This window comes from Castor canadensis, chromosome 5, assembly GCF_047511655.1.
Source record: "Castor canadensis chromosome 5, mCasCan1.hap1v2, whole genome shotgun sequence".
Taxonomy (NCBI): Eukaryota; Metazoa; Chordata; class Mammalia; order Rodentia; family Castoridae; genus Castor; species Castor canadensis.
In genome coordinates, this window is record NC_133390.1 from 95425435 (window position 1) to 95446338 (window position 20904).

General features: G+C 34.2%; 1 protein-coding gene across 15 annotated transcripts in view; it reads right to left on the bottom strand.

Moving 5' to 3' along the window:
* Positions 1–20904, bottom strand: part of Nlgn1 (neuroligin 1) — an 841293-nt gene that overhangs the window by 451911 nt on the left and 368478 nt on the right. For 12 of the 15 annotated variants that reach the window (XM_074073748.1, XM_074073745.1, XM_074073747.1 and 9 more), the window contains one exon: positions 3845–3904. The exons of the other annotated variants lie outside the window; for them this stretch is intronic. In XM_074073748.1, the coding sequence (XP_073929849.1) occupies positions 3845–3904 (60 nt within the window). The remainder of the gene's footprint in view (positions 1–3844; positions 3905–20904) is intronic. 15 annotated transcript variants of the gene reach the window in all.

The window sequence follows — 20904 nt, forward strand, 5'->3', positions numbered from 1 at the left end:
TGTTCTTCTAAACTCTGCCTCTTCTTTAATCACTTATAAATAAGGTGGAACCTATAAAGTGTGTACTTTACCTGGGATTTCTGACTTTGACTAATTAAGCAGGTGCTACTTACATTAGTAAAATCAGCAGAACACTCTCAAAGATCTTGAAAGACTAGCACAGTTCTAGTAAAACTGCAGATGCTCATCAGGCATGTTTGGATTTTCTGTTGTTTCTAATGTTTTCAAGCCTTGTTAAAACACATACAGCTTTGGAAGGAGTAGGACAGTCCAGGGAAGTTATTACCTTGATGATTAGTTTTCTTCTAAATTTTTAAGAAAATATTTTAATTAAGTTTTCAGGCGAATAAAATTATGATCATGGACTCTAAGTAGAAAACTTGATTGTAAACTATAGTAACTGTATCATCCTGGATAAATCAAAAATTTACAGCAATGTGTCAAGTGTCAATAGGTCTAGAGCAGATAATGGGGATTTATTTGTGCCATCAAGACAACCAGGGTTTGGGATCACAATTCACTTTAATGCTCCTAGTGAATAATTATTAGTTATTTAACTCCTTAAATATGTTTATTGGTTTCTTACTTCTTAGGAACTCATTAAATGGTTAATTGCCCATATTTTAGAGTTTTTGTGTATTAACAGTTTTGAACCTGTGAAGCATTGCCTCATTTAAATCTTTCTCTGATGCATCAAAGAATATTTCAAGACATTTTTGTGCCTCCCACTCATTTTTCTGGACCTCAATTATCATTCAGGACCACCAAAATTATATAGAAGTTTTGGTTGAATTTGTTCTTGTTAAACTAAACCTAATGCAGGGAACATTTTTAGTTAAAAAACACACAAAAGCTGCAGAGCAATTTTTACAAAGTTCTACACAGAATATAAAATTGCATTTACATATTAATGTGGAAGTATTCACACAACAAAATATTTTTTTTTAATCTCCTAAATTCCTAAACTAAATCGGAAGAAATCTGGGATCTTGCTTTGAACCATTTTTGTTCCTTCAGAGTTAGTCTTTTTTAAACTATGGAAATGGCCTATAAGATATATAGTTCTTTTGATTATTATAAAACACAAATGAAAAAAGGTACAATTGTGCTTGGTTTAGAGATGGCAACAGAGTGATGGGAGGGACACAGGAGATTTTGCAGTGAGTAACAGTCACCAACAGGAACCCTTGCATAAGCCTTAGCAAATAAGAAGCAAGGCTTGGTGATGATCACAGACAACCTCAGAATGCAGGGGCTGACATAGGGACCTGAAAATCAGATAAAGGTGTTAGGGGTATCGGGAAATAATGGACAATTTCACATAAGTGATCCGATAACCTGACTTCTGAGTGAAAGAAAAAGAGTAATTCATCAAGTAATTTATGTTCTTTGCTTTACATCCAGTGACATTAATTTAACATTTGGAACAAATTAAATGTGAAAAATAGACTCAGTTTTTATTCACACCTACGTCTACAAAATAACTCTAAAAGAAATTGAATAGAGAATGCTCAGGCTTTTCTAAAAAATTTTCTTCCATGGGATATTTGAATTCATCTTGCTTCTCTTCAAAACAATTATCCAATGAAGCAGAGAAGCATAGATTGAACTACAACTGGATACCTTGACATTCTACACTTTTAAGCATTTAAAAATATTTATTGACTTGATAACTCTTGTGAGAGTGGCTTTAGTACTTAACCTGAATACTGAATATTAAATGTCAATTTAAACAGGGGTTTAGGATATTTTTAATGGATAATTAAAAATGTTAAATGTGCTTCAAAGCAAGTCTGTAAAATAGATTCATGTTTACAGGGACTAACTCACTATGGTTGCTAAGAGAAATCTATTCTAAACATGCAAATGTCATTCTCGGCACCTTTTTACCAAAAGAAAAGCAAATCACATTTAGTCAGCAACCAAAATATTTTTAAAATAGGGAAATGATATATAGCTTTTTGACTACATGGGTAAGTTTTAGAATTGACAAAGATGTTCACTAAGAAACCTTTTATACTTTAAGTACTATTTAGGTAACAAATAGACAGGATATAGGATTTTCAGAGATTTCAACAAACACTAAGGCCTGGAAGGGGAAACAATCTTTAAAGCACTGATAAGTAAAAGTCAATGAAAAAAAATCACAACTTGCATTTTGTTATTATAAGTTTGCTTTTACCTTTTTATCATCCAAAATGATAACTTTTGGGTAGCTGTACTGATTTATTTCATATACTAATGACTGTTTTGTGTATCTAGTCTTTAGTCTGCTGCTGGAGTTCATAATAAATATATTTTTAATCAAATATAAATTTCTTTTAAAATTAGTTCTTAAAAGCTGGTGGCTCACGCCTGTAATCCTAGCTCCTCAGGAAGCAGAAATCAGGAATATCACATTATGTAGCCAGCCTAGTCAGGCAAATAGCTCATGATACCCTATCTTGATAAAACCCATCACAAAAAAGGACTGGTGTTGTGGCTCAAGGTGTACACCCTGAGCTCAAACTCCAGTACTGGAAAAAAAAATTAGCTCTTAAGTGGTATAAAAATATTAACATCAAACCTAACTTTCTACTATAAAATGATTTTTAGATATGTAACAATAAAAATTTTAAATGTAAACAATTCATGTTGTGTAGTCATTAACGCATGGATTCCTTACAATTTGCAGGACTGACACCTCTTCTGACCTGGCTGTGGATTAATTTATTTTAGAAAACCTGTCTTAAAAGATTATTAATACCTTGTGTTGCTATGTTTGGAGAAATCACTATTAAATCTGGCATTTTTTTTTGTTATCTTAACAAAAGCATATTTTTTGTTAGGTAAAAGTTAGAACTAGGGTAACATTAAAAAAAAAAGATGCACATTTGCCATTATATCCTGAATGGAACCAAAATGAGCTGAAAGAATCCATAGGCTTCTCTAAACACTTGGTTAACCACCAAGTAAAGACACAGTGGAATGAGAAAAGTCAAGTCAATCTCGTGAGTATTTAGGCATACAAAGTAAATCAGAAGTACATGTCATATGAAAGTGGGAAAGAGGAAATGATTTGATATTAATGAATCAGGAAATGTTTTATTGCCTCTGGTTGGAAATATTTTGAAAATCATAATATTTTCTTTGTCAATCTATAAAGTGAAAGGTTATCCATTTAATCTTGCTATAAAACCTGTATACTTTAACAAAATAACTATTAAGGTCCCAGAGGACTTGCATAGCTGTACAATGTTTACTGCTTTTACACAAATAGCTATGATACCTTCTGTTATCTGTACAATTTCATTTTAACTATGTGCTATTTAAGCAAATCAGCAGAAAACAGTATTTGCAAATCTAAAACATTGCTCAAGAAACACTTTATATCAGCTTTCAGTTTGTTTTTCATTTTATTGGGCATGGGCTTCTTTTTTCAACAAATGTCAGATGCAAAAATGAAACACATTTTGATATTGGCTAAAATATTTACATAGATTAGAAAACATGCAAAATGGTCACAAAGAGACTACAAGGGAGAAATTGTTAGTTCAAAAGAATGTGGACAAATTTGTCAAAACGTGGGATGAAACATATCAAAAGTCAGTTCAAGAAAACAAAAAAATGCCCCTCTTTTTAAAACACTTTCATGGTTGCATCAAAATGTAAAACTTAACATTCATTTCTTTTAAAAAATTAAAAATGTATATTTATATGTAACAACAAGCAAGAAGACAAAACACATCAAAAACGGGAATTAAAAACAACTCTTCAAAAAAAGACAAGAAGTAAAAAAATAGAAAGGGGTGGAAAAAGTGATTGAGGCCCTGGTCATGCAAATAGATTTGGTGGAAAAAAATACCTTCATCTTCAGCACCGTCATTATCACCTAAATCATCTGTCTGTTTCTTTGTAAGGGGACCTAGGATTGAGAATGGAGAAATGGAGGGAAAAAAAGACAATTCAAGAATAAACAAGACTGAGGGGAAAAAAAATAATTGTAAGTACTAAAACTCTCAAGGATTTTTTCAAAAAGAGTGGGGAAGTGACTACATCATAGTTGATAATTTTGTTTAAGAAAAAAAAAAAGCCTTTCCCCCCAAATATCTCAGATATTTGGTTTTTGAACATATCTGGCATAAAAAACACATTATGATTTGAAACTCCAATCATAAACAAAGGAAATGATTTTTTTAAAAGTACCCACTACATATAAAAAAAACCTGTTTTATTAGCTAAAAGAACTTAATTTATTCAGTGTCTTTTCTAATTTAAGTTGGTGACAACAAAAAAGAAAGTAGGTCAAATTCATTCTTTAATTTGGGACAAGATAAGAACATTAGGGAAAATACAGATATGAACATTTTTAGTCTATTCTTTTTCTGTTTTGTGAGAGAATTAACACTTGGATTTTACACATTTTTAATTTATACATTTTCAAGAACTGTGACTTTTTAAAATTACTTGTCATTACACAAACATTTCCCCATGTGTTTTCATTTAAATATTAGCTGTGGATTTAAGACATTTGCCACCTGTGCAATTATGCCAACAGATAATCTCATCACTTGGCAGGGAAAAGGTACCATCAACAGAAATCAACATTTAGCTATTAAGATAGTTACAGAGTCAGGGCTTATATTTCATTATCAATTAGTAATATAATGGAGTTTTGCTCTCTTGCAATCTCATGCCCAGTATAGTCATTTATAATAGGATAATGTGTTAGAAGAATAATTGTACTAAAATACTGTAAATGTTTAATAAATGTTTTATATACTTAACAATGCTAATTTACTAGAATAAAGGAACACACCAAAGGGGGAGTCAAAGGCCAAATGAAAGTAATTTTAAGTGTCACATAACTGACATACTCAGCACACAAAAATGCAAGTGAAGCCCCACATTCTCTTTTTATTTCCACGACCATTTAATTTCTATGACATTTCATAATTCTCATGCAAAAGGCAATCACTACAAACACAGGACACTCAAGTTAAAAGACAGCCAACCACATAACAGTATGCAAGAGAGTTTTATCATGCATAAAATGAGTCACAGAAAAAGGAAAGACTGAAAGTCATGTGTGGATTTCAATAATATAAATAGTAAAGAAGCAAGCATTAACTCTAAGCACACATTTTAGGAAAGGATTGTTAAACATTTTGAGAAAGACTACCAAGTCTTTTCACAGATTACTATGTCTTATATTTGTAATTCAAAAGTAAATCTGCTACAATAACGGTCAAAGAATAAAAAATACCATCCCGGAAACAGAAGAGAAAAAAATAAGGTAAAACACAGTTATGTTTCATCAACTCAGAGAGACAGCCTTAAAAAAATATCACTAACTGGCAAAGATCAAAATATTGGAAAAGCAGAACTGATGATGTAATTAGAGGGATTTATGGAGTACTTCAATAGTAAGATCATGATGTCAAGGTCATTCCAAGTAAAGACAGAGGAACTGTACATAATCAAATTTATAATCACACCTGTAAGCAATCATTCCATTGAAAACATAGATGAGAGTAACAGTTTGTTAACTGGTGCTCAGTGACAAGTTCATACATATCTACATTGCTTTAATATGATCCTGTTAAATGCAAACGGTATAGGATTATGTGATGTTCATGCGTCTATGTTGCCACATTTCCAAAAAAATATACTTTTAAAGTTAAATTTAAAAATCACTGAATCAGAATACAGTATTTGAAGCATTCACAACTTTAAAACATAATTGAAAGTAGCAGATTCAGAAAATTATATTTCCAGGCTCTTAATTATTCTGTAATTACCTGAAGACTACAAAATCATTTTTCTACATTTCTATTTTCTAGGATACTTTATACCTAAGATTTTATTTACTGGTTAGCAATGCAAATTGAGTACAATAGTATTTATTAGAGCCAAAACCACTACTTACTTTTCCATTTTAGTTAAATTATTCAATGTACTTATTTCTTGGCTATATTTAAGAAATCAGTGAGGTGAACTCAAAATTATTTTGATGAATTGTGAGTTTGTTAATACTTGGAGGCACATGTGCAACCTATCACAATTAAATCAGTGTCCTCATTTTGTTTAGAACTCTGTAAGATATCTGTCTTGGACAATTCTGGTGGAAGTGTATTTCTTTCTCTTCCTAGGGTATCCAAGAAATTTACATGGTTTCTCTTGGAAGTCATTTACAGTTACTGAGTCAAAGGTTTTCAATGCTCCACAGGCTTGCAAGATTGTAAGCATGAGACCTGTGTGGGATGCAATAGTAAGAAAATTTTTTTGTTAAACATGATCTTCCCATTCTTTGCACATGGGACACAGTTCTCTTATTCGGCTCTGGGTGGCCTAAGTAGAGATGTCATAGAAATGATCTCTCTATATACAGAGAGAGAGAAAGAGAATTTTTCTGAGAATGGAATGGTTGATTGAGCTTATGTTACATTAGGTATTATCTTTTCCTTACTCAGGAAGTTGTGTGCCTCTTAACTGATGAGGGATGATGATTGCACATACTGTAGTAAATCTGAAGAATTAGAAACAGATATAGATATTGATACAACATCAAAAATACACAGGGAGACTGTTTGTGGGAGTAACTACCACCAGCAGGAGGAAAGGAGAATGTTGGGGGGGGGTGAACATGATTGAAGTACATTATACCTATGCATGAAAATACCGCAATGAAACCCACTAAAAACTAAAAAGACGAAGGAAAGGGGAACAAGAAAGAGTAAAGGGGGGTGAATTTAACCAAAGTACATTGTATGCATGTGGGGAAGTATCACAGTGAAATGCCTTTGTAGAATTAGTATACACTAATAAAAAATGCCTTTCCTCCAGAGTACCCCCACCACAAAAGTTGTGTAAATTAATATTCATATATGTATACCTATACATGTATATAATGAATGAATTAAAAATAAATACATGGGGACATCATTATAGTGTTAAGTTCTCCCAACTAAAAAATTGCATTTTTTGGAATTAAATAAACTTTATTATTAAATGATACTAAATTTTTACCAAAGTATGGATTCCAGCCATATTTTAGTGATCTCAGCATAACTGGGTTTTCTTAACTTCAAGAATTTTTTGTACATCTGATTATTGAAGGTTCCTTGGGAAGAAGAGAGTTGGTAACAGTTTTTGGCAAAAGCAATTAGATGAAGAAAGAAAACAGGTTTCCTTTTTATCTCTGTGCCTAAAGACACTGGGAACAAATATCTAAGAGGGTCCACCGTTACAAACTGAGAAACTTAATTTTGATTTCTTTGAGGAAACATCTATAGAATAAAACATCCTGTAGACCATGACAACAGATTCCCATGCTACTTCAAGTCTCCTTATTTCTATGCTGGAAACAAAAGAGCCCACTGCCTTGGGAGTCCCTTCCCTCTTAATACAGCTACTCTGCCTAAATTCCCTTTATTCTAAACTGTTACAGCATCTTGAAGTAATTACTGGTACTAAAACACTGTAAGTAGCAAAAAAATATTATAAAAAGTAGTTGGTATTGAATTTCTTATGAAAAATAGCCAAACTTTAGGGATCATGAGTTCCTAGAGTTGAGTGACATGATTTCTCCAAGCATAAAACATTTAACCTCTGAACAGGAATAGAAATCTTTAATAGCATTCCAACCACAGCTTATGCTTCTTTTAAGCAACAAATATTGTATTTCCAATACCAGCAGTTTAAAATGTGTGTCTTAAAGCATCAAAATATAAAGCAAATGAGACCACTAAAACCTGAGTGTAGAAGTGATTTATTCTACCTTAAAGCCGGATTGGGTCTCTCCTCCCTGAGGAGCACACACATAACTCTCATTAGAGTTAATAGGAAAGTGGACTTCATGTCATTTTGAAAGGGAGTGAGAGTAATTACTATATTTTATAGCTCCTACAGGCAATAAATAGATTCAGTGGTGAAACAACAGAACTAAGTAAGGTATAGGGAATTCCTAGCCATGAACTTAGAATTTATTTAATTCCAAACAGTTCCTTTGTGATTAACACAAGGGTAACTCAAAGTATTGGCTTTTAACAAAGAACGTGTGATACATTCTTACATTTTAGTATCTGACCATGGTGTTTATATTTTTGAAAACAGGAATAAATATACCAGAATTTCTCTGTAGTTAACTGGAAAATAATTATGAGTTCTGAAATAATTATTATCCTCCCAAATTAATGCTGCTTTTTATCATTCTCTTTGATGAAGGGCTAATATACTTTAGGTCTCAAATATATTAGAACTGATTATAAATTCTTTCATTACAGGCTCAATTCAGCAGAAATTATCCATACTTTGTGTCACATATGTCTGTAAAAGGCAAGTAGATTGAAGATATTATTAGCTCCTAACTAAGAAAGTCAGCCATGAGAAATGTGTTCCTATCAGGAGAATAACCCTCTGAAACTCTTGGAATTATTTAGAACTTCAGGTTCTAGCAGGTCCCACTATGACAGATGGAAAGCCCTGGCCAGTAACCTTGTTCTCCTCTTGCTTCACCCTGTTGACCCAGTAGCCTTTGTACTAAACTGACTATAAAAAATTCCTAAGGCCAGTTCCACAGAAGGAGAGAATTTAAAGATTTTGTCATTGCTGTTCTAGACCAATTTGGAAACAGGCTAAGTGTTTTCAGAGACGTGATCCCCTGAGATAAAATTTAGATAGCAAAACTTGGATCAAGCATGTGAAAAATCTTTATGTGCTCCATATAAAGAACAATGCAATTTAAAATTGCATTTTAAATAACAAGAGTATATTCTTTGATTTTTTTTCAAATTGACAAAATATAATAACTTTTTGAAATTATAGCTCACTGTGGTTGGCATGATTGCAAACCTATTAAATTTTCCTCATTGAAATGTGGTTGATTTTACATAAAAAGAATGAATACACACTACTTTTTCTTATTTTTTTATTTTGCTAATACTGGGAATTGAGCCAAGGGCCTGTACTTGCTAGGCAAGTTCTCTATCACTTGAGCTATGTCTCCAGTCCTTTTTTTGTTTTTAATTTGTTTTTGTGATAGGGTCTTGCTAATCTTGCTAAGGTTGGATTCAACTTGGGATCCTCTTGCCTCTGACTCCAAAGTAGAATATACCCACCACTTGAAAAAACAGAAATGAGTGAAAATGACTGATGTGGAATAATACTCACTAATTTAGTATTTCTATAATAATTTAACAAATAGTTATCACATTTCTTAAGCAATCAATTAAACGATCTGATAGAAATTTAGTTGAAAAATAATTCTCTTCCTGGAAAAAAATTCAAAGAATCTTAAATAGTTGAGAAATGTCATAAACTTAAATTATGAATATAATGTAAACCACTGTGATGAGATTCTGGAAGTAATTCATACCTGTGTAAATTTCAGTGGGGGTTCCCTTATTGATGATGACACTGGGGTATGGCTGAGGTGAGCTGCCTGTTAGGCTAAGAGTTCATAAATACATGTTTTGGAAGCCACCAGCATCTAAGGGCTTGGATATAGCAGAAAAAGTTCTATGTTTATCTTTGTGTTGGAAGAAAACACCTACATGAACACAAAATATATCCCCTCAGAGAGTTCTTTGAGGCTGAGCACAGCCTACACCACGACTGTTGGGGAAAAGAATCTGTTGTTCAAAGAAAGTCAAGAAAGGGAAAAAGAAATTTTCTCTGGTTTTTACATTAAGACAAATTCATTTGGACTTATAAGAAAAACACTTTTTTCTTTATAAAAGTATTTTGATTACAATACTTTTAAGTCAAAAGCCACCCTATCTAGAATAAAAGTGATGGGATCTGGGTGAAAATTAGATAAAAAGAAAATAACTCCTAACATAAACATCACCAAATTTGCATAAACTCATTTTTTTTAACACTATACTTGTTGGATTTTCTTTTTTTTAGTGAAAATGCAGTATTTCTACCACACAAGGAATATGAAAATAGTGGTCCTCTCTTGTTTGGAGGAAGGCTGTCTGTTTGTATAAAACTCTTAGTCCTTTGTGAAGATGTACATTGTCCTGACTTCCCATATGTCACCCAAAGATGCACCTAGAACAGGCATAGGGCAAGGCACAGGTACAACTAGATGTCTAGATCTTTCTTATTGAGGAAGAAACTGGGATGGCATTGGTAGTCCAACCTAACCTGGCATGGCTTCAGTGTTCAGTCACCCATCCATTCAACAAATATATGTTATGCTAGGTGCTCAGGTTATATAATGAACAAAATAGGCAGGATAGCTGCCCTGATGAAAATTAAATCTTGTTGGAGAACCATGAAACAAATATTCACACATATAAGCATATATTTGCTAGTTGTGACGTGCCAAGAAAGAAGTCTTGGTAGCATAAGATGTTATAGAAGGTAATCTGGCTAAGCCTGGGAATCTTCAGCATATAAGTACAATGTGGCCTGTGGGTTGACTAAGCAGGCAAAAGGGCTAGGAATGTGGCAGAATGTGTGAAAAAGATTTCACTCGGAAAAAAACGGCACACAGAGATTCACTACGATGATAGGGAGCCTGGAGATCAGTGTCACTGGCATACACAGTGTACAGCAGAGCACTGGGAGATGACGGTAGAATGTTAGGCAAGCGTCAGTTACAGCAGCCGGGTCCTCCAGCCTGAGGACTTTTGTCTTAATCCTAAAAGCAGTAGGGAGCCATTTACAGGGTTTAAGCATACACTGATAAACTCTGGCCTCTTTCAATCTTAAATGGAAAAATCTGAAAGAAGCAAAATCATTCTAAGAAATAAGGCAGGGAATATTTTATACAGCCTAGCATTGTGCTCTCATCAGACAGGAATAGTTGGTTTAAAATGAAATCAGATGTTGGAAAAAGGAACATATCATGTCTTATCCTATTTCTATTTGCAAATAAAGTAAATATAATCAGAAAGCGAATTCAAGATTCCAGCACTTCTGAAATTTTATAAATATTTTAAAGTTTTCATTAAACATGCATTTAAAGTTAAATTCACTTTGTCTGAGAATTAACACACCAAGAATTAACACCCTAATTATTCATATATTCACACAAAGATAGATTGCTCCAGTACCTATCTCTCCTTGAGTAGCTCTCTATCATCTCAGTACAAGGGATTCCCATCATCTTCACTTTATAATCCAGTTTCACTTCCCAACATAGATCAGAAGTATAACCCTTTCCTCTGTCCCCAAAACCTAAATATAGAAGTTGATCCCTCTGTCTCACTCTGGTCTCATCGAGACCATATCAAATTTCCCAGAGAAGCCCCATTTCTACCACTCTCTCCACACTCTGTTGTTGGGCTTGTCTGTGGACATCATTTCTGTGTATCAGGGTGACTGTATCAGCCTCCTGGTTTCTGTTACCAGCATTCAGACTCTAGGCTGTCTCCCAATCCTTTTTCTATACCATAGGCTTTGGAATTTGTACAAAATGATAGTGGCAAACCCCAAGAGAAAAAGGGTTAATTATCATACATTGACATCAGATAAAATATATACATGGTTTAACTCCTGCTAAGGCTAACCTTGCAAACACTTTAAAGGAACAGGGTCTAAAAGCATAGTCTTACTTAGACATGGCAAATCTTGTGAGTTTTAAAATAACTATAACAAGACAGATGAATACTAAATATGGATTAACACTAGTTTTGATGCTTTAAAAATTCATGAACAAAAATAAGAAATTTTATATTCCCAATGGAAATAAGTTATTTACAATATTTTTAAACACAATTCAGATTGATGTTCCTTAAATATGACTTTCTGTGTTTCACAACTCTATTTAAAAATGTTTACTATCACTTTTGACATGACCGTCCTGAATAAGCCTGCATTTTTATATCGGTTCCACTAATTTTCAAAATATATCTTTTTCTGTTGTGAGTCCTGACATGGTTGCCCAAAAAATGACCTCACACTAGTACTTTGTGTGTTTCATTTTATGTGGTTGATTCTTGAGGGTCTTGTAACCAACTCACCTCAGAGAGGAAGAAAAGACATCAGTGTGAATGGGCATGGGGAATCTCCTCTAGAATAATATGTAACACTTTTCCACACTGAAAATAAGGGTATTGTGTATTTAGGGCCAAAATGTTAATGTCAGTATATAAATGAAAGAGGTAATTTTATCCTGCTCAGTAGGAACTATGAAAATAACTTAATTCTTCTGCATTACTAAATTTGTCTCCAAAAATGGGATTTATAAATTGAACCAACAATTACAAGATCCTGTTTTCTGAATGTGTCTCACTAGAAATAAGCAGAATGGACAAGCTCTCTGATGGTACAGTCCCTGGGGAAACTGGCCTCGTGTTGTGTTTTCTCCTGACAGTTTCTGGTCTTACTTGTATCCCTGCTCAGAAACATCTCAAAGAAGCAGTTGAAGTGTGTTTGGGTTCTGTGTACTACACCACATAGGTTGGGAACACAATTCTGAGCAACCCCACTTTTTTCTGTCTTGCCTGATAAATACTGTACTATAGAGACATTTGTCATACATCAACTGGAATAATACATGTTAAAGAAAGAGGAATTTAGAATTGCATTGACCCATTCAGACACACACTAGTTGTGTGCCTTGGAAGATTTTTTACCCTCTGTATTACTAGTTTTTAAAAATGTAAAGTAGGATAATATGCACATAAAAAAACTACCATAATGACCCAAGATTCTGAATCTAAAATACCTAGGATGGGGCCTGATCTATAGAGAGTACATTAGTAATAATGGTAATTGTCTCCAAATTGTAAATTTCTTAGTACACACTAATATTTATTTTATAAATGAAACAACGTTTTTCACTGAATTTATGTATTTGACCCAGTCCTCTATTGCTTAAGTCATAAAAACATTTCATTAGAGTCTAATATTTCAACATTGTCTCCAAATAATCTATCACTAAAATGTATTGGCAAAATGACAATGATGGTATTTATCATTCACCTTGACAAGTGTTGAGACAAGTTCATCTTGCATAAAGTACTCCCTCAAAGGAAATAGTACGCAAGCTTCACAAATTCTGTGAGCACCAAGCATCCTACAAGGCATGTAGTAATTAACTACATAAACATTACTTTCTACCAAAGATCTTGAGAGGTTATATAAAAATACTTCACCCAAGAATGTGTGTGTGTGTGCGCGCACATTTGTCATTGCTGTTGCTTGAGACAGAGTTTCACTATGTAGCCCAGGCTGGTCTTAAATTCATGATCTGCCTGCTTTCACCTCCCCAGTGCTGGAATTATAGAAGTGCACCACTAAGCTTGACTATGATTTTCATATATTTTAATGACCAGGATAAGCCAAGAAATATAGCATGCTGATTAAATTTCCAAAACTTTGTCACCTGGATCTGCTTCCTATGCACCATGAGCTCTTTATTTCTCCTTGCTGTCAATTCCTGTTTTATAAAATAGGAATAGTAATACCTACCTATTAATTTGCAAGAGCTAAACTAATAAACACACAAAATTGCATGTAGGAGTGATTGGTGCAATATAAATGGTCAAGAAAGTGTTATCTTCTGTTATGAGGTACGTGGTATCATCTCCATTTTATAGTTTGGAAGTAGAAGTTATGAACCTTAAAAAAACTGATGCTGTCCAACTGCTCGACATAGGGGCATCTCAGTGACTTTCCACTGTCACTCCAAATCTCAAGGTTGTTATTATTTCCACTGAGAGGGGCTGAGAAAGAATCTGGGGATTAGATGCCTGACAAATTTGTCCAATATCTCCAGTTTAATGAATGTCAAAGTCAGGATGTACACACAGTTCTGTATCATTCTGGAAAGTTTGTGTTTTATTTTTAAATTAAAATATTCTTGCTTCCTCATTTGCTCTTTAGGAACACAGCTTCTGAAATCAGAATTCTTGATTTTTGCATCCTGGCTGTTATGTTTGTGGCATGTAGCTAAACCTGGCCCTCACTTTATCCATCAGTAAATTGAGAGTAGAAATAATTTCTACCAATTTCATAGTACTGCTTATAAGACTAAAGGCAGTAATATATCTATGGCTCTTAGAACAGAACTTAGCATATATGAATGACACAAATATTCGGAATTATTATAATATGGCCAATGAAAGCTAAAAGAAATAGGTTAGTTTGTATTACATCAATTGCATGAGAAAAAATATTTTGTAATGTCTTTGTAAAAGCAAAGGTTACAAATGTGTTTAATAAAACTTTTTGTCACTTTACTATTTAATCTTTATTCACTATAAATTTAAAACTGATTACCACCAAATGAACATAAAAATAAACACTTTAAAATAAAATTTCAGATCTGGATTTATAGCATTAAAAAGAAGAAAGTCTAAAAGAAAAATGTCATAGAAATATTTTATTTCCATTGTAATAGTACTTATTAGGGAATAAGTGACAACTTTGGGGAAAGCTGGCATTTATAATGCTTTACTCAGTTAAACTGCAAAAAAGCATTACAGAAAAGTAAGAATGGTATTCCAGATAAAAATCATCTTTTAAATTGTTAGAATATTATTTTTTTGCTAATTCATTTCCTTAGCAACTTTGAAGATCTAGCTCTGCTTTCATAAGGTGTGACAATGTTCTAAAGGATATTTATGCTCTCCAGCAGTGCAAAAAACCACTGCAGAAGGACGATCCCACTCACAATGCACTCACATGGCCACTGAAATCTTACCTCCTATCGTGTGTATCAACTGTGTTTGGGAAACCCATGAGCAAAATTAAAGTATTTGATCTTCAAAATATAAACATGCCATCTTAAAAGAGGCTTATCTCTCAAGTATTTAATGGTTTCTGGATTACAAGAATCAATATGGTATAAGAGGCCCCATGCTTTATTGATTTCTCCTTCCTTGCATTTTCATTCATCCCTTTAAGCTATTAAAATGTCTCAAATAATGCTACTTTTTGTAAGTGAGTCCAGAATAATAATATTTATCAAAGGTAACATATTTAATACTAATACTTAGCTACTGGCAGCCAAGATTGCTTTGGAAAAAAATTTACCAATATCAAGTTTTTTCCATTTAGGTTCCTGTATTTTCACAAAAGCATATTTAAAAAATATATGTAAATCATATTTGACTTTGTGAAATATTTCATCTTTAGATTAACATCCATATATTCAATCTCACAAAAATTTAATTTTAATATAGAAAGCTAGGAATGGCTGCATTAAAATTTAAAGCATTAAAAATATGCAATAGACTTTAGGCATGAGATGTGTTTCAAAAATTTGCACATGAATCAATGTTTGTTAATTTTAAATACACTATAGATGCTACAATATTGAGAATCTTGTGGTGAATTATTTGGATAAATAAATCCCTCTTATTAGAGAAAAATCAACCTAATATCAGTTTTCCAAGTTACCATGTCTCTGTGATTTTCTTTAGAAAATGGATACATCTACATTTATTTACTAGTGATATATTGTATCTAATGTTTCTCCTAACTATGCTAGAATTTGTCCATGAAATATTGCATATGAGAGTAGTGTTTCGTTTACAAATATGACTACCCTACACATATTTATATATGTTAGCGTATGTATGTGTATGTGTGTGTATTTACACAAATGTGATACAAGTGTTTACTTCTTTGTGATTCACCTAGAGACCACTTTTCACTGAGAATGAATAATTTTCCACATTATTTTGTTGAAATGAAGTAGAAATTTGTTTGTGTAGATAGATTAATTATTCTGGACATCTTTGATAAGAAGGGCAGTGAGAAAACCCACAAGAGGACAGTACCTTAGAAAGATAAAATAAGTTCAGCTTTAAAAAAACTGATAAAAAGAATACTGAGTCAATAGAAAAATTCAGGGTAATTTCAATGTATAAAATTCTTAGCTGAAATACTTTATCCCTTCCTCTGTATTTGATGACATCTTTCAGAAATAATCCCTGTGCAAAAATCAATAAAATTCAGTTCTCTAGGCAGTCCTTCTCCAACACAAGTATGCATAAGAAATATCTGGGGAGCTTATTAAAAATGGCCACTCTTAACCTCACCCCCACCCACCCAGGTTTGGTCAGGGAACAGCCAAGAATTCAACAATTCAATGATGAATGAGGTCTGTGGACTACACATGGAGAAAAACTCAGAATTTAGACTTTTCTATGTGTAGAATCTTGATTCCTTTCTATTTTAACTCTCAGTGGGAAGTAAAATATAATGCTGCACATGAATGTGTTAAATTGGTACTACTATCTACATGTTTAACTATGACACATCAGCTGAAATGTGGCTGTGACTGCAAGCTCCATGAGATCTTTTCTTTTTGGCAGTATTGGGGTTTGAACGTAGGGCTCAGTCTTGCTAGGTAGGTGCTGTTACTGCTTGAGCCACTCCACCTTTTTTGTGGTGAGTTTTTTTTTTGAGATAAGGTCTCACAAAGTAACTGCCCAGGACTGGCTTTGAACCTCAATCCTCCTGATCTCTGCCTCTTGAGTACCTAAGATTACAAATGTGAGCCACCAGCGCCTGGCGTGATCTTCTCTTTGAGAAGATAATGCCCCAAGTAAACAGTGTGGCCTCTGCCCAAATAAAGCAGTATCTTATGAGAATACTTTACGATGCACAGATGGACATACACACTAGATACATACATATATATCATCCATATGAGTACACAGATTTATGCCACTGACAACTGAGTAGTTCTATTACTTTGCTCCCATATTGAGAAAGCTAGTCAACAAATAATTTCTACCTCAAAATATTTCACATCATATTGGTTTAAATTGTATTTAATACTAACAATATTCTAGATCCTTTGAGGCTCACCTCCTATCAGGTTTATCCAACTTATTGTCATATATGATGTCATATCAGACTTTAATAAAAACTAAGGCTTGAATAAGAGAAATCTTATGGAGATAAACCAATGAACCCAATCTGAAGCAATTTAGAACATATTTTTAGGAAAATTAAAGAATGTACTTTAAGGAAGATGTCAAAATTACAAAAAAAAATATCCAAAAGGAGTAAACGTCAGAGTGAGATAAATTTTCTTTCCAGAACATCATGGAATAAATAGAAGTAGAAAAATACAACAAGAATGGGGCACCATCATCCAAGGGCCAGTACCACCTGTGGCCTGGGAGACAAGGAATACTTGGACCCCCGCCTGGTGCAGGAACCAGAGACACAGAGAATTATTTATTGTTATAGCAAAAACTAACATCTTATTCTTTTTGTTGTCAGGCTACGGGCATCTACCTCTCTCTCCTTGTGTGTGTATATGTTTCTGTGTGTGTGTAAGCCATACATGTGTGACTTGGCCTGCCAGGTGTACCTCTCTTATGAGGGAGGTACTTTCTTTTTTATCTGTTGTATATATATTTGTGTGTCTCCATTTATGAGTCTCTCTTTTGTGTTTCAGAATGTCTTTGACACCCTCTGTTCATTCTGTTCATAGTTCTCTCTGTGTATCCCCATGACTATCTCACTGTATCAAAGTCTCTATGGTGAATATCTCTTGAGTTTGAGTTTGTGTTTCTGATTCTCTCTCTCTCTCTCTCTCTCTCTCTCTCTGTGTGTGTGTGTGTGTGTGTGTATACCTCAGATATGGTCTGTTTGTGTGCTTTTCTTTTCTCTGTTTATATGGACATTAAAAGGGTAAGTGTCTCAGTGTGCCCACTTCCCAGTTCTACTAAGCATGCCTGTGGGAGAGAATGCAGACAGGACAAGCTCTCGTAATATATACCTTCTGTCAGACCCAGTCCATAAGTAAAAATACTCACAGAAATTACCTTGTCTTTTATTGCTTTAAGACAGGAGATACAGCAATGATACACTTTGGAGAGATGTTAATATCCATCTTCCTTATCTTTCCTAATACATTCTGTTGACACTCAAGTTTTAGACTTACGATGTCTGTTCTATATTCTAAAAGTCTCCAAGCCTTAATTCTTCAAGTGAAAATGGGAATAAAAGCACCTTATTGTAAGTCTGGTGTGAAAATGATAGATGTGAAGTTCGTAGTACATTACCTGGTACATACTTGCTACTGCATACATTTTATTACTCTTATCAGTGCATATTTCTAGGCTAAAATTCTGTTGAAAAGTCAAATTCCTTTAAGAGACCCTACTATATAATCAAGCATTTTTCAAACATTGTTTCATGCAATGTTTGTTTCTTCAAAAAAACAAACATGGCTTCTTCAAAGAAATATTACAATGTTTTGCGATTGAAAATAATTAGAACACAAGTTTTATGCTTACAGTGGCCTATCATGCTCATCCAGAACTCCAAATCATGCACAATATTAGATCATTAAAAACAGCACCGGATCAGCAACTTGGGAGGCTGAGGTAGGAGGATCACATAAGCCTGTGAGTTGGACACCAGCCTGGTATGATAGCAAAACACTGGTCTCAAAAATAAACAAATAAATAAATAACAAAAAAACAAACTCAGAATGCTATCTTGTCATCTCAAACATGGCAAAAAATTTCTGCAACCTTCACATTTGATGCATTTGGAACATGTGAGGACAGTAAGGCTAGTGAGGTTAGAGAGACTCAGTGGCTTGCTCCAAGATATAGGTAACAGTAGCAAATATGCTAAGAACCCCACAGGTTCATAGCGAACATTATTTTGAGGGACAGCTAGTAAAATACGGGCAGATAGGGAAAGATGGCAGACTCCACGTGCCTAGGCATGGCACTGGTGATGCAAGGGCTTCACTGGGAAGACCCCTGCTCTTCCATGCAGTGCTCACAGGTGAGTGATCCAGTCAGGGACAGGGAAAGATCTCATGGACAGAGGGTGACAAAACCCCCTGGCAAATTCAAATGGAAAGTATATCCCACACCACCTGGCTGAGGATAGAGAAAAGACCTTAAAAAAGGAAGTCCGAAGGACATCAGCTGACTACTGATTTCTGGGTCCCCTCCACCTTGAAGGAGTTCTCCGCTTTAACTTTCACTTTTCTGTTTATCCAATAAAAATACTTTCACTTTCTGCTGCCCAATAAACTTTGCTAAACGCTCTCATTTTTCCTGCCTCTTAAGTTTCTTATTTATTTATTTATTTTTTGCGGTGCCCGTGCTTGAACTCGGGGCCGACACCTTGAGCCACTCTACCAGTCCTTTTTTTGTGTATGTTAGGTATTTTTGAGATAGGGTCTTGCTAGCTATTTGCTGGGGCTTGCTTACAAGCGCAATCCTGATGTCTGCCTCTTGAGTACCTAGGATTACAGGTGTGAGCCACCAGTGCCTGGCTCCTGCCTCTTAATTATTCATCTGATGGAGAAAAAGAACTCATACCCCTAGATGGTAACATTTTCAGTGCGTTTGTTGCCTGTACGATGCGTTTTAAAATGTTTTTGGTGTAATGATATCTTTTATATGCAATTCATTCACAAAATTGAAAAATCCGAACAATAAAAATCAAGGTATATCAAAAATAATCATCCTCCTACCTCACTTTCCATGTTCCTAGATCTCATCCTCCATCCTATAGGTAACCACTCTTTATTTTTATGTGTTTCATTTCCTTATTCTCTATGCAAAGGGAAGGAAATTAAAAAAAAATTTTTTATTGTTTTATTATTCATATGTGCATACAAGGCTTGGGTCATGTCTTCCCCGTGCCCCCACCCCCTCCCTTACCACTCACTCCGCCCCCTCCCTCTCTCCCCCAACCCCCTCAATACCCAGCAGAAACTATTTTGCCCTTATTTCTAATTTTGTTGTAGAGAGAGTATAAGCAATAACAGGAAGGAAAAAGGGTTTTGCTGGTTGAGATAAGGATAGCTATACAGGGAGTTGACTCACATTAATTTCCTGTGTGTGCGTGTTACCTTCTAGGTTAATTCTTTTTGATCTAACCTTTTCTCTAGTTCCTGGTCTCCTTCTCCTATTGGCCTCAGTTGCTTTTAAGGTATCTGCTTTAGTTTCTCTGCTTTAAGGGCAACAAATGCTAGCTAATTTTTTAGATGTCTTACCTATCCTCACTCCTCAAAGGGAAAGAAATTGTTCATGTCATTGCTTATGTGTATGTTAGTCTCTTCTCACTTTTACATTAAAGATAGCATTCTATATTCACAAACTGTTGCCTTGTTTTTTACTCAATAATATATATGGGAAATCTTTCTGCACTAGCATACAAAAATCTTCACCCTTTAGAGTTGCATTGTGATTCCAGACTTTTTTTTTTTCAAGAAATTTAATTAGCTATTAAATAGTTAAACCAAAAGGGGAAAACATGAAGCCTGGTAATAAGATATAAGGCCATGGTTTGAAAAATTCCCATACCAATTTTAATTCATGGGTGGCAAATGCAAGGCAAAGAAAAGGGACTAAACAAGCTTTGAGCACAGAATAAAAGCTGCCTGGCTGCACCTGTGCCCTTTCCAGTTCTCCCAGGGGCTGCCTGAGGCATGGACTGAATAGATAAAATGTCTACCTACAGTTATTTTACTATTGACTCCCAAGAGCAAAAGACCATAAAATATAAATGTTCACAGAATAGGAGCTATTGTGGAGGAACTTAACTTTTTTAAACTATACAAACCTCAAAACCATCATATTAAGTTCTTTTTACCAAGCCCCCTGCCACACAGCGTTTTTCTTTTATACTTTTACAGTAAAACAAAGTGTCTTACTAAGAGTTGTCTCTTTTTTAAAAACTATGGTTCTATTACCACTGCTTTTGCTACATTCCAATTAATTTGCTCATCTGCATTATTGCTGGAAATTAACATTTGAATGCCTATGAGCTGGTCAGAAACTTTTCCAGGTATTGTAGGTACTTTTTGATACTTAGCCCTTTCCATACCCTATCTTCCCCAACTAGCACTAAATCAACAAAATAAGATTCCATGTCTGATTTGTCTCATTCCTCCATATCTACAATGTATATCCAATAAAGATGACTAAAACCTTCTGAAGCCTAAGATTGCTTGGATAGGACCCACAGGGT